The sequence below is a fragment of the Mercenaria mercenaria genome, chromosome 4 (assembly GCF_021730395.1).
Source record: "Mercenaria mercenaria strain notata chromosome 4, MADL_Memer_1, whole genome shotgun sequence".
Lineage (NCBI taxonomy): Eukaryota > Metazoa > Mollusca > Bivalvia > Venerida > Veneridae > Mercenaria > Mercenaria mercenaria.
The window spans coordinates 41,947,189-41,961,604 of NC_069364.1; the positions used below are offsets into that span (position 1 = coordinate 41,947,189).

General features: G+C 34.4%; 1 protein-coding gene across 11 annotated transcripts in view; it reads left to right on the forward strand.

The window, feature by feature from the left end:
• The window catches only part of LOC123551537 (tubby protein-like), an 85,338-nt gene that overhangs the window by 28,472 nt on the left and 42,450 nt on the right, over positions 1 to 14,416 (forward strand). For 5 of the 11 annotated variants that reach the window (XM_053541029.1, XM_053541034.1, XM_053541036.1 and 2 more), the window contains one exon: positions 2,982 to 3,008. The exons of 4 other annotated variants lie outside the window; for them this stretch is intronic. In XM_053541029.1, the coding sequence (XP_053397004.1) occupies positions 2,982 to 3,008 (27 nt within the window). Of the gene's footprint in view, positions 1 to 2,981; positions 3,009 to 11,625; positions 11,647 to 12,612; positions 12,699 to 14,416 lie in introns of those variants that run through there. 2 more of the 11 variants (XM_053541032.1, XM_053541028.1) reach the window with 2 other exon arrangements.

The following is a 14,416-nucleotide window of genomic DNA, read 5'->3' on the forward strand; positions in this document are numbered from 1 at the left end:
GAACCAGCCTCCTGTAAATATAATAATGCTTTCCAAAGAACTGTCATCACTTTATACATGTATATGTCATCTTGGCTGTCAGCAGACATGACTGTTGTGTCTGCATTTAAGGTTCTCTGGTGCAGGTAACTCTCACTGTATATTGCCTGGAAAATGATGACAAGAGTTCATACAACATAACATACTGAATTAAATTTCTGAATATTGAAGTACTGAAGTTGGACTAACTGGGAGGTTCCCCATGACACCCTGAGTGACCTCAGTCTCCTATGCAATTATCTCCCTTTATAACTTAGATTCAGATAATAAGTTGATATTTATCATCGTTTAATCATTAGATTTCGATTACTGGCATTGTCTTTAATGTTTTCTAAGGAAATAATGCTTATGTAGTGATAACATGCGAACAACAAATCTAAAATGAAAATATTTGTGTAGCAAGTCACGACTTTCATGATTAGATGATATTTTTGACATCAGCAATTTAAATGTATCGCTAGAGAAATTGATCACTACAGGAATTGTTACACATTACTTTCTGTTGCCATTGCTCCACAATTTCCAGGGGATTCATTGATTATTTAAGTACAAGGTAGGTCTGTCCTTGCAGCTCCTTATGAACCTTGATTATATGCAATAGGACAATACTATAACAGGGGGAAATCCCCTGCCTCCAGCCCTTAATGAAACTCCAATACAGTTTCTGTCAAATTTCTTGTGTAAACTTTTAGTCCTGGGACTATATCATGAAACTTTAATTAGGCATGTTTCAAAAACCAGCTCTGCAAGACTGCCCATAATGCAGTAGTGAAAGCGAATCTCTTAAAACTCAACTTCCCATATATGAATTCAAATTAACTGCACTAACTTTGAACTTTTTTTTTCATGTCTGTTTTATCGAAATTAAGTAAAAAAAAGATTAATTGATCTTTACAATTTTATGAACTTTAAGTGTTTGCCTGTTCAATCTTGTTTAGTATTTAACTGATGTATTAAAATGTAAAATGTCATGTATGATGGGTTTTCAACATTTTTCTATTAAAAAGGTATCATGTATACCACAAGCTGAATTTTTGTTTGGTTTTGATGAAAGGCTAGAATGGAATGAAGTATTTTTATTTACACTGGTATTCATTCTTTCAACAATGGCTTTGTTAACATCAGACTGTACTGTTTAAAATCTTGAGTTAATCGATTTAAGATGGGTAACTTAAGGTTGAAATTAAATATATACTATAACACTTTTGTTCAAAAACGATGGTAGATTAATACAAAGGACTTGAAAAATTATGAAAAGTTACCACTTTGATAAACGATTTATTCAAATTAAAAAGTACCAAAGCCTGCGAGCTTAGCTCAGTAGGGAGAGTGCAGAACTGTGGATCGCATGGGGCATGAGTTTGATACTCGGGCAAGGCGTATGTTCTCCATGACGCTTTGATAAAAGACATTGTGTCTGAAATCATTTGTCCACCACCTCGTGAGGTCCTGTTGGCAGTAACTTGTGGAGAACAGGTTTGTACTAGTACAGAATCCAGAACATTCAAGTTAGGTTGTCATTACATAACATAACTCAAATACTGTTGAAAAACTGTGTTAAACTCAAAACGAAAAACATAATATTACCAGATGATAATGGAAAGCTTTTATAATGTATTATAATTATCAAGCCAGCAAGTTATCCATTTACTTGCATTGAACTAAGAACTTCTATGAAGAATGTTTGCCTTAACTTTTTTTTGGTACAAGTCAGAGCCTGAGGTCCTAATCCTACCTCCTGAAACATTTTAGGTCCGAAGTAATCGATGACTTCATCCAAGTCACATTTCAAGCTAATATTAAAAATCAAGCTAAAATAAGCTAGTAATTAAAAGCTGTAAACCTTTGGAGAATTTGAAATTTGTTATATGCTTATATATTTTTTTTAGAAAACCCTCTTTCTTGTAATATAATATAACATCATATTAGGTACCAGAAAAAAGATTGTTTATTTTATAATCATTTATACTCCCATTTAATGTCAGTTTTATATTATAATAGCTTTCGGTAGTTGGAATGTTCTGAAATTTGACGTCTTCTGAAAATGTACATGTATTATAATAAAATCCCACATCTCAAGCCCCGTTATTTGTTACCTTAGGATAATACCCCCTACAATAGATTTGTCATCCAAGTTTGTATTTTGTTTGAAAGCACTTCCTTTATCAAGTTATCAAGATAAGAGCTTTTTTGTTACTAAATCCAGCATGTTTTTACATGTTTTGGGCAGAAATCAATTAAAAGTTTAAAACTCAACTAGGCGTTAAAACATCCTGAATTAATGGCTAAGAAAGTTCTTATAAAAACTTTACTTATTTGGACTGCCCTAGGTTTAATGGATCAAAGTTGCCAAATTTGTAGCCCCAGCCCCATCCCACTTCCACGGAATTTTAGAGTGGGTTTTTGTAACGGATCTATACATTTAACCAATCATTCCACCTAAAGCAGACTGTTAAGGTTGTGTGGTGGTTGTTAAAGAAGTGTCCCAGTACTTGGACTTATTGCTGTTATATTTTCTGGTCTCTTTTGGATTATGAAAAACATTTAAATTTTCTGTTATGATAGAATTCTGCTTTACCTGGTGCTAAGGGGTATGAGGGGTGTTGTATATTCCATTACCTCTACAATGAACAGACTCTGTCAAATTGCACTTCTGCTGTTATTTTGATTGGTTGTGTTCTATGCTTCCAAAGGATTTCCTCCCAGATTTTATTGTTACAGTATTTCTTTTATGGTCAACTCTGGATTTATGGTATTTTATTGTATGAATTATTGGTCCAACTGATAATAACACTTGTCTGCAGAGCTCAATAAATTCCACAAAGTGCTTGATATCCTCCAGTGAATTCAAGTTTAATTGACGGCTATTAAATGATTTTTTTCTCAAATGTATTAGATCTATTCTATTAATTAATTAATTTTGCAATGTTTTATTTTTGTAGCCCAACAGTGACATTAAAACATAGAAGGTACAGGAGTAGTTTGCTACAGCATGTAGATAGCTTCTTTCTTTACTAACAACAGATCATAGCAGACAATTACAAAGATGTATTTAATCATGATGTCCTCTTTTAATATTACTATTTGTACACAAAAAAAACCAACACTTGAAATAATATGTATACGGTAAAACTTTAGTGTAATATGAAATTAAATCAGTATGTCTCCCCACCTGACTGGGAGAGACATATAGTTTTTGCCCTGTCCGTCCATCACACTTAATTTCCTATAAATAAATGGAGATTGAACCATTTGACCTAGAACCTTTAAACTTCATAGGAAAATATGTCTTATGGAGTACATGACCCTTATTTTTTTGGGGTCATACGATCAAAGGTGAAGGCCAGGAGGCCTGAAACATGGAAAACCATTTCCAATCAATAACTTGAGAACCACTTTACCCAGAATGTTGGAAGTTCATAGGATGATTGGACATGCAGAGTAGATGACCCCTATAGATTTTGAGGTCACTCGATTAAATGTCAAAGTCACAGGGGCCAGAACATGGAAGACCATTTCCAGTCAATAACTTGAGAACCTGATTTGACCCAGAACCTTCAAACTTCGTAGGATGGTAGGACTTAGAGTAGATGTCCCCTATTGTTTTTGGGATTATTCGATCAAAGGTCAAGATCACCGGGTCCAGAAGATACATGGAAAACGGTTTCCAATCCCTAACTTGAGAACCACTTGACCTAGAAAGTTGAAACTTAATGGAATGAATGGACAATTTACAAGTAGATAATTCCTATATTGCATTTAAGTCATTAGGTCAACCATCAATGTCTCTTTGACTTTCACTTCTGTCCCCAATTGACTTCTTGCCTATACCACTATGCTTTAGGGGAGACATGTGCTTTTCTATAGAAGCATCTTCTAGTTATTATTTGTGAGAGATTAATTTTTATGGTTTCAGAGTTGCATCGGTCACAATTAAATATTTCATTATTTTTTTTCTGAAAAAATTGGAAATCAAAGAAATTATGTCCCCACATAAATGTTTTGACAATGTAATTAAATGTTTTTTCTGTAATTATTGATTTTATGCCAAAATATTAACTTTTTTTATAATACAAAAGTTGTGTCCCAAGTATTTTCTTTCTGTTTCAAATTACATATGTGTAGGGTTGGATATCGTTAAGGACGAAGCGGTCCGATACCGATACCGATACCAACGAAACGATACGGTATTTTTAACGATACCGATACCAAGCTTTGAAGTACATCACATAAGCAATGATTTGGTTAGTATTAAATACACCGTTTTAAGTAGTTATACCGGAAAATTTGCTTTGATATATAAACATTTTAAGTCTGTTAATTTGATGTTGTACTAAAATTATGAAAGAGTAAATAAAATAAACATATTTTACAAACTAGAGTTTTCCAAAAAAAAAAAAAAGAGTAGATACGTCGCTCACTGTGCAATTTAAATCTAGGACTCACTGACTGTGTTAATGCTTGCTCTGCACTGACGAGAACTGTGAAATTCAACACTTACTAGCTTTCAAATTAACCTATTTAACAAGTCAGACTCGTTGTCACTCATGATAAATCTTCAACCAGGTTAACTAGTAATGTATTTAAATTGCAACATTTTTTCCAACACAATTTTCATTGAAAAATAACCCTCAAAACGCTTGAAACAACCAGCAATAACGTATTTCTATTAGTCCGCGAAAACCGATGACTTGTTTACGTAGGTTACAGCTTAGTTTCGTAACTTTTTATTAAAATATTTTTTTTTTTCATTTGTTTTGATAGAATATGACAAAGAGCAAAAAAATGTCGTATATTTTGCAATTAAGTATGATTCACGTAGTTTAAAACGACGGTAAAAGAAGTTTTTTTATAATAATATTTAGCATAGGAAATTATTCGCAAGGCCAGCTCTCCATGTTACTCGGAGCGGTGTCACAGTAAACAATGTCGATCGCGTTATAACTGTGTTTCAAATACTATTTGCTTATTTTCTGCTTTCTTTTGCCGCGGATTTGGTAATTATTTTGTTTATTTACTTTTATGGAAATACCGGAATCGGAACCGGTTCTTTACGAAACGGTATATACCGGTACTTTACGAAGTGATTATTCGGTACGGTACCGATACCGGGAACCGGTATCCAACCCTACATATGTGTACAGTAACAGAAGACAACTCATGCCAAATTCTGATATTATGATTAAACTTCCTCTTTGTTATTGTCTGTTTCAAAATGGTCTACATTAAATTTTATCAAAATTGATATAACTGACATTATCAAAAAAACCCAGGTAATTTCATGTGGATACACCATGGTTGGTTATCTTAGATTTTATGTTGAACAACTTCAGCCTTCTGACATTGCAGGTTATAGGACATGATTGTGATATCACTGTACTTGACTCGAATTTCAATTTTATCTGAAATATGGAAAATAAATGGATCAATTTGGTAAGATTCACTTAAGCTATACTTAAAGTCTGGCTACCAACTATTAAGATAACCATTTAAAAAAATAGATATTTTTAACCAGGTTTTCGTAGAAAACCAGTTATTAGTTTGAAGTATCTTGTCGGGCGGGCGTCAAACTTGGTTTCGACACAATAACTTGCGTTTGGAACAAGCTATAGAAACCAAACTTGACCTGTTGGTAGATGGTAAGGGATTAAAGGTTTGGATTGCATTTGGGGTCATTTGGGTCAAGGTCAATGTCGCTGTTGCTAAAAATAGAAAAATTGGTTTTTGGAAGGTCATGGCCAAATCCCAAAATTTTATATATAATCTTTATTGTTCAATAACTTGAACTACCGATAACTTGAACAAATCTGTCAGTCCTGACGAGTTCCAGATAACGCAGTTTAACTGTACTCAATTTTACTACAGAGTTCAGAAGTGATTAGGGGACTTTGTGTTGCATGGCAATACTTCCTTCACTTGTTTGACCATTTAGTTATTCAGCTGTAAAAGTATCCTTTATTTGAATGTTAATTGCACTACCTGAAATGCAGCTGCAGCTGCTTCATAAAAACTACATAGGATTGTGAAAATACTGAAATTTCATAGATAGATGTCATTGTTAACCTATAGGTAATGTATAGGTAGAGGTTACCAACTCTCTCCAGGATCCATATCAAGATATCACCCTTTATGGTCAGACCTTTTGGACTAGTACCCAGAAACTATTGTGATACTGTGCAAAAATATTTACAGTGTTCACAGTGCTATTAAGAACTGTAACTCTGATTGCATAATAATCAATTTATCTCCCTTTTCATAATCAATTTTTCACCTGTCATTGTACATTTTGATTTTAAGTGAATATTTTATGGTTATATTGCAAAAATCTTAATGTACAGTACAATTAGTTTCTATTAGCTCACCTGTCACAAAGTGACAAGGTGAGCTTTTGTGATCGCGCGGCGTCCGTCGTCCGTCCGTGTGTGCGTGTGTGCGTCCGTGCGTCTGTAAACTTTTGCTTGTGACCACTCTAGAGGTCACATTTTTCATGGGATCTTTATGAAAGTTGGTCAGAATGTTCATCTTGATGATATCTAGGTCAAGTTCGAAACTGGGTCACGTGCCATCAAAAACTAGGTCAGTAGGTCTAAAAATAGAAAAACCTTGTGACCTCTCTAGAGGCCATATATTTCACAAGATCTTCATGAAAATTGGTCAGAATGTTCACCTTGATGATATCTAGGTCAAGTTTTAAACTGGGTCACGTGGGGTCAAAAACTAGGTCAGTAGGTCGAAAAATAGAAAAACCTTGTGACCTCTCTAGAGGCCATATTTTTCATGAGATCTTCATGAATATTGGTCAGAATGTTCACCTTGATAATATCTAGGTCAAGTTCGAAACTGGGTCACGTGCCATCAAAAACTAGGTCATTAGGTCTAAAAATAGAAAAACCTTGTGACCTCTCTAGAGGCCATATTTCTCAATGGATCTTCATGAAAATTGGTCAGAATGTTCAGCTTGATGATATCTAGGTCAAGTTCGAAACTGGGTCACGTGCGGTCAAAAACTAGGTCAGTAGGTCTAAAAATAGAAAATCCTTGTGACCTCTCTAAGGGCCATATTTCTCAATGGATCTTCATGAAAATTGGTCAGAATGTTCAGCTTGATGATATCTAGGTCAAGTTCGAAACTGGGTCATGTGCGGTCAAAAACTAGGTCAGTAGGTCTAAAAATAGAAAAACCTTGTGACCTCTCTAGAGGCCATATTTTTCAATGGATCTTCAGGAAAATTGGTCAGAATGTTTTCCTTGATGATATCTAGATCAGGTTCGAAACTGGGTCACGTGGGGTCAAAAACTAGGTCAGTAGGTCTGAAAATAGAAAAACCTTGTGACCTCTCTAGAGGCCATATTTCTCAATGGATCTTCATGAAAACTGGTGAGAATGTTCAGCTTGATGATATCTGGGTCAGGTTTGTAACTGGGTCATGTGCGGTCAAAAACTAGGTCAGTAGGTCGAAAAATAGAAAAACCTTGTGACCTCTCTAGAGGCCATATTTTTCACGAGATCTTAATGAAAATTGGTGAGAATGTTCACCTTGATGATATCTAGGTCGAATTTAAAAGTGGGTCACGTGCCTCCAAAAACTAGGTCATTAGGTCAAATAATAGAAAAACCTTGTAACCTCTCTAGAGGCCATATTTTTCAATGGATCTTCATGAAAATTGGTCAGAATTTTTTATCTTGATGATATCTAGGTCACTTGTGCTCAAAAACTAGGTCACTATGTCAAATAGTAGAAATAACGACGTCATACTCAGTTCAACACTGGGTCATGTGGGGATAGGTGAGCGATTCAGGACCATCATGGTCCTCTTGTTCCATATGAGAATTACCTTCCTTTTATATTGTGATTATTCTTAATACTGAAATAAATTTTAATAAAGTGTATCAGGACTTATTGAGTCGTTGATAAGTGACTCTAGTATTATGATGTGGCTAGGAGTGACTCTTAGCCTGACACTGTTATATTATGATGGATGTGTATTATGTAACACATTTTCTTTTTTCTTCAAACTACCTTTGACTTTTCTAAATGGATTTATATCATACTTTTAATTGTTACTCCCTCATCATCGACCACATAGTAGCAAGGTTCTGTAACTGCTTCATCAAAAATAGTTCATGAATTTTGCCTAATTTTACTTAGAATTATTTCTGCTTATTTTTTGCGCTTTTGCTCTAAGTTTTGGATTTCTTTCAAACTAAAAATGTTTTGTTTCTTTTATTATCTTGTTTCAGAATATAATATTATACATTGTATTATGGCCTGCTCCATTACTCTGACATCATTGTTTTATGAATAATGTGCCCTTTTACTAAGACTTCAAGATGAAAATTTTGTTAGTATATTTTCACTCTTGTTTTGAAATTACCCAATGAAATTACTTTTTAAGAATCATAATAAATTCTAACAAATATATTTGTTGACAATTTCCAGTGATTATGAATATTATCATATACGTAGAATTCTTATGACTTTTATGATCCCTTTATTAGCTCACCTGTCACGAAGTGGCAAGGTGAGCTATTGTGACCGCTTGATGTCCGTTGTGCGCAGTGCATCGTCAGTCATGCGTCGTGCGTCGTCTGTCAACAATTTCTAAACAAATCTTCTTCTTGAAAACCACTGGGCAAAATTACACCAAACTTCACAGGAATGATCCTTGGGTGGCCCCCTTTCAAAATTATTCAAAGAATTGAATTCCATGCAGAACCCTGGTTGCCATGGCAACCGAAAGGAAAAACTTTAAAAATCTTCTTCTCAAAAACCAGAAGCCCTAGAGCTTAGATATTTGGTGTGAAGCATTGCCAAGTGGACCTCTACCAAATTTATTCAAATCATGACCCCGGGGTCAAAATTGATCCTGCCCCAGGGGTCACTTGATTTTACATAGGAAAATCTTAAAAAATCTTCTTCTCAAAAACCAGAAGCCCTATAGCTTAGATATTTGACGTGTAGCATTGACTAGTGGACCTCTACTAAAGTTGTTCAAATCATGACCCCGGGGTCAAAATTGACCCCGCCCCAGGGGTCACTTGATTTTACATAGATTTCTATAGGAAATCTTCAAAAAAATTTAAGAAATAAACCAGAAGGCCTAGAGCTTAGATATTTGACATGTAGCATTGCCTAGTGGACCTCTACAAAATTTGTTCAAATAACGACCCCGGGGTCAAAATTGACCCTGCCCCAGGGGTCACTTGATTTTACATAGGAAAATCTTAACAAAATTTTTCTAAAAATAAACCAGAAGGCCTAGAGCTTAGATATTTAACATGTAGCATTGCCTAGTGGACCTCTACAAAATTTGTTCAAATCATGACCCCCGGGACCCCGCCCCAGGGGTCACTTGATTTTACATAGGAAAATCTTCAAAAATTTTCTTAGAATAAACCAGAAGGCCTAGATCTTAGATATTTGACATGTAGAATTGCCCAGTAGACTTCTACAAAATTTGTTCAAATCATGACCCCAGGGTCAAATTGACCCCGCCCCATGGGGTTACTTGATTGTACATAGAAAAATCTTCAAAATTTTCTAAAAATAAACCAGAAGGCCTAGAGCTTAGATATTTGACATGTAGCATTGCCTAGTGGACCTCTACAAAATTTGTTCAACTCTTGACCCCCCCCAGGGTCAAATTGACCCAGCCCCAGGGGCTACTTGATTGTACGTAGGGAAATCTTCATAAATTTGCTGAAAATAAACCAGAAGGCCTAGATCTTAGATATTTGGTATGTAACATTGCCTAGTAGACTTCTACAAACTTTGTTCAAGTCATGACCCCTGGGGTAAAATTGGCCCCGCCCCAGGGGTTACTTGATTGTACATCGGAAAATCTTCCAAAAAATTTCTAAAAATCATCAGTTTGACATTTGAAACATATAGCTCATATTACTCAGGTGAGCGATCCAGGGTCATCATGACCCTCTTGTTAAAAATGACGTTGGATATAGTGTGTCTGTGTGTGTGTGCATCGTTGTGTTAATTGGTCAGTGCATGCCAGTTGTGTATGCACAAAATTGTGTTCAGCTGATAACTTTGCTGTGCATTGACATATTTTGAAATCACATGGCTCAGATAATCATGGTAACATGACAAAATTTTGCATAAATGCAAGATCCAAAAACCTGACACATTGGTCAAGGTCACACTTAAAAGTTGAAAATTAAAGGTATTATTTCTTGTCTGCTGTTTAACTTTTTCTTGCATAGACATTCAAATACTTGGGCACAAATTTTTATTGTAACAAGCCATACTGTTACCTTAAAGGTCAAGTTCACTTTAAAAGATTAAGGTCATTTTTTTCTTGATGGCTATGTAACACTTTCAGGCATGTATGGACATTCATAGAACTTGGCATAAACATTCACTGTAACAAGATGGTATGTTGTGCTCAAGACCTATAACCCTACCGTAAAAGTCAAGGTCAGACTGCGTTTTTTTTGTTCAGTCTATAACTGTGTAGGACATTCAAATTACTTACAACAAACACTTACAATATGACATGCAATAATAAGACAGTCGGTTACGTGCAAGACTTCGACCTCTAGATCAAAGTTCAAGACCACACTTTAATAGAGGTCTGCCAGAGATTTTATGCCATTGTTCTTGCCTGGTCTCATAGAAGGCTATTTAGATAATATCTTTTACCATAACAAGACAAAATAAATTTTAAAAATTTAAAGGTGAAATAAATATGTAAGGTCCTTTTTCATTTTCATTCCATAAATTCCGAATGCATAATTGAGCCGCGCCATGAGAAAACCAACATAGTGGGTATGCGACCAGCAAGGATCCAGACCAGCCTGCGCATCCGCCCAGTCTGGTCAGGATCCATGCTGTTCGCTAACGGTTTCTCTAATTGTAATAGGCTTTGAAAGCGAACAGCATGGATCCTGACCAGACTGCGCGGATGCGCAGGCTGGTCTGGACCCTTGCTGGTCGCATACCCACTATGTTGGTTTTCCCATGGCACGGCTCAATTATGTTCTGTTGTCAAAATGCCATTACTCGCAGGACCCTAGCAGTACCTGGGCTAGACTAGCCACTAGACTGATAATAACTGTATTTCTGTATTTTTTCCTTTTTTTGACTAATTCAGTTTCATAGGGACAAAAGCCAGTCTATTTTAGAGATTTTCACACAGGACTGATGTTGAAATTATCATGATATTATGATATTGGACATAGGATATAGACTGGCTCAGTTCACTACATTCAATCATAAAAATGTAAAAAGATATTATCATAGTCTAGGAGCTAGTCTATACCTGGGCATCCATATGACTTGTTTCTAGTTTGGAATTAAAATCTTTAATATTGTCAAAGAAGTTTTTCTTGTTTATGAACCAGATTCAAGACATGCAAATATTTCTATCAACATTATAAGTGCAATATTATATCTTTACGTCATTAGTAATCAAAATATACAAATAAGAAAGTGAAAAGATGTTTTTGTAAGAAATCATTCATCTGACCAAATTGTGATCAACATCTTGTGGGACATGTTCAAACATATCAGCTGACATGTTGTCACATATATATGTTTTTAAAGCATGCAGTAACTGTGTGAAAAACAAGTGTAAAATTGTATATTAAATGTATGTATATTATGTTTACATTGAGAATAGATTTAAATAATATTTATTAAAGCTTAGGAGAGTAAGAGAACTTTGATTTTATTTTTGTGCTGTTGATCGGATATTTTGGAAACATTTTGATGTACGATAAATTGAAGTAAGTTCTCCCCTTTTAAATAATGTAATTTTTTTAGTGTCATATATACAGTATTTGGATAATTTGATGTTGAATGAACCGTTGATATAATTATTGCATAATTATTTTATATGCTGATTTTACTGAATTTGATTAGCAGAAAAGTATTTTTTTAATTATTGGCTATATACTTTGGTAAAACGGGATATTTTTGCCTTGTGTAAACTGCAGATACAGTATTTTCTTGAGTGATATGTTGCCATTTTTGAAAAAGTAAGATATAATATATCATGACTAGCTTAATTACATGTAAAACATACAAATTTTCAATAGCTAAATTTCAGCAACTGTATAGTTTATAGTATTACCTTAATAGTTTTCATTGTCAGAAAAGACTGAATGTATTTCACCATAATTTTCCAATAATTCATAGAAAAATATGGATGAAATCTAGGTAAGCCTTGGTATTATAAAATGAGAACACACCTTTATAATTAATATTCCCATTTTGCTTTAAACCTAATTATTATAAAATTAATATCTCCTGTAATGACAATTTATGATGCCATGTTCATTAATCTAGATGTCAGTAGGAGAATTTATCATGTTGCAAATATGTTTTAGCTCAAGAAATTTGTCTGAGGTATATATTGATTGAGACTGCAAACATTCACAAACTGATGATTTTATACTGGGGGAAAAAAATGTTGCTAGGTAGCTAGCTAGTGTCAATTACAGTCTTTGTGCAGACAGTCGCGTGTATGTATGGTGGCCCTTGTACAGTATTGGAATTAGTTCGTATATAGTGTAATAAAATTGCGGAAAGTAACGTTACTGTGCCTTATTTGGAAGTAGTTTATGAAAAGATGATAGGGAAGAAATGGAAAGAGGAGGGGCTCCTTGCCAACATGGATAGCGAAGCTGATAAGACTGTAAGGTATTGCATGATAGGTTACATCTGAAAACAGTAGAATTGTAAGAAGATTAAATGTTTTTTTTCCCCTGAGAAGGTAATTCAGCTTCTGTGTTAAAGGTGTCTTGTTATTATAAAAAGTAAATATTTCTTAGCTTTTTTTGTTTTATATATGCTGTAGGCACACAAAAACTGCTTTTATCCATCTTTTATATTGTTATTTTGATGACATCGTTTTAAAATGGTATCAGTTAGAACATAACATATTTTTCCAAGAATTGTCGTTTTAAAATGGTACCAGTTATAGAACATAACATATTTTTCCAAGAATTGTCATTTTAAAATGGTACCAGTTAGAACATAACATATTTTTCCAAGAATTGTCTAAAGAAATCAGCACTTCCTGTTTACATCTTTCTGAGTAACAGTAATGTGTTTTTAGGCTCATTTTACAGATCAGTAGCGGGTAATTTGTCATAAAAGCTCATTTTCTTCTAATGAAAGTATTGATTAAAGGGAAAAAATGTCAGATCATCAAATAAATGAAGTAAAAATCATCTCTTTTATGAGAACTTAGCTGCATTTATGTTGTGATAGATCTCTGGAAGGGCTTTAAGTGACTGTTGAGCGATAAATATGATACCTACCATTGCATATATCATCACCAGACTTAAACACACATCAGTATTTAACATTTTACAGTTAATATTTTGTGGATATCATGGCCAGGATAGCACACATTGACAGTTAATATCTTGTAGATATCATGGCCAGGATAGCACACATTGACAGTTAATATTGACATTTAATATCTTGTGGATATCATGGCCAGGATGTCACACATTGATAGTTAACATTGACATGTGTGCAGTAAGTATCTTGTGGATATCATGGCCAGGGTATATATAGTTAAACACATAGACAGTTAATATTGATAGTATTAGAATATCTCGTGCATATCTTGACCAGAATAACACACATTGACAGTTATCCTCTTGTGGATATCATGGCCAAGATAGCACACATTGACATTTTGGCGATAACACATATTAACAGGATTAAAATACCTTCTGGATATCATTAACAGAATGGCATATACTGTTAATATTTTGTGGATATAATAACCATTTAACCATTCTACGGATATCATGTCCGGGATAGCGAATATATTGATAGCTATTAGTAATATATTGACAGTTTAAAGATATCTTGTAGATATCATGGCCTAGATAGCAAACACGAATTGATAGCTTATATAATGACAGTATAAAGATATCTTGTAGATATCATGACCAGGATAGCACACACTCATTGATAGCTTATATAATGACAGTATAAAGATATCTTGTAGATATCATGACCAGGATAGCACACACTCATTGATTTTGGTCATACATGTAAAGCAAACAACTTTCCTTTTCACGTACTTTTGCTTTTACTTCACCTAAATTGCGCCTTGTTGAGTCGGCTAAACGATGTAATCGTTTTGACGAGTCCTTGCTATCCAGCGATTCTCTAAGTCTAAATGGACCAAATAACACAGTGAAGCGATGTAGTTCCATTAGATTTCTCAAACTTCAAACAGTTCACTGCAAGAATGAAATTAAGTTGCGTGAATTCCCTTTGCTATGACCAATATACGATGTAATCTGTCATATTTATGACTTGTAATTGTGCAATACTCGAATGTAACTCATTAAGCATAAATGTGCATTTTATGAATTGCGCAGGCTTACAAAGCT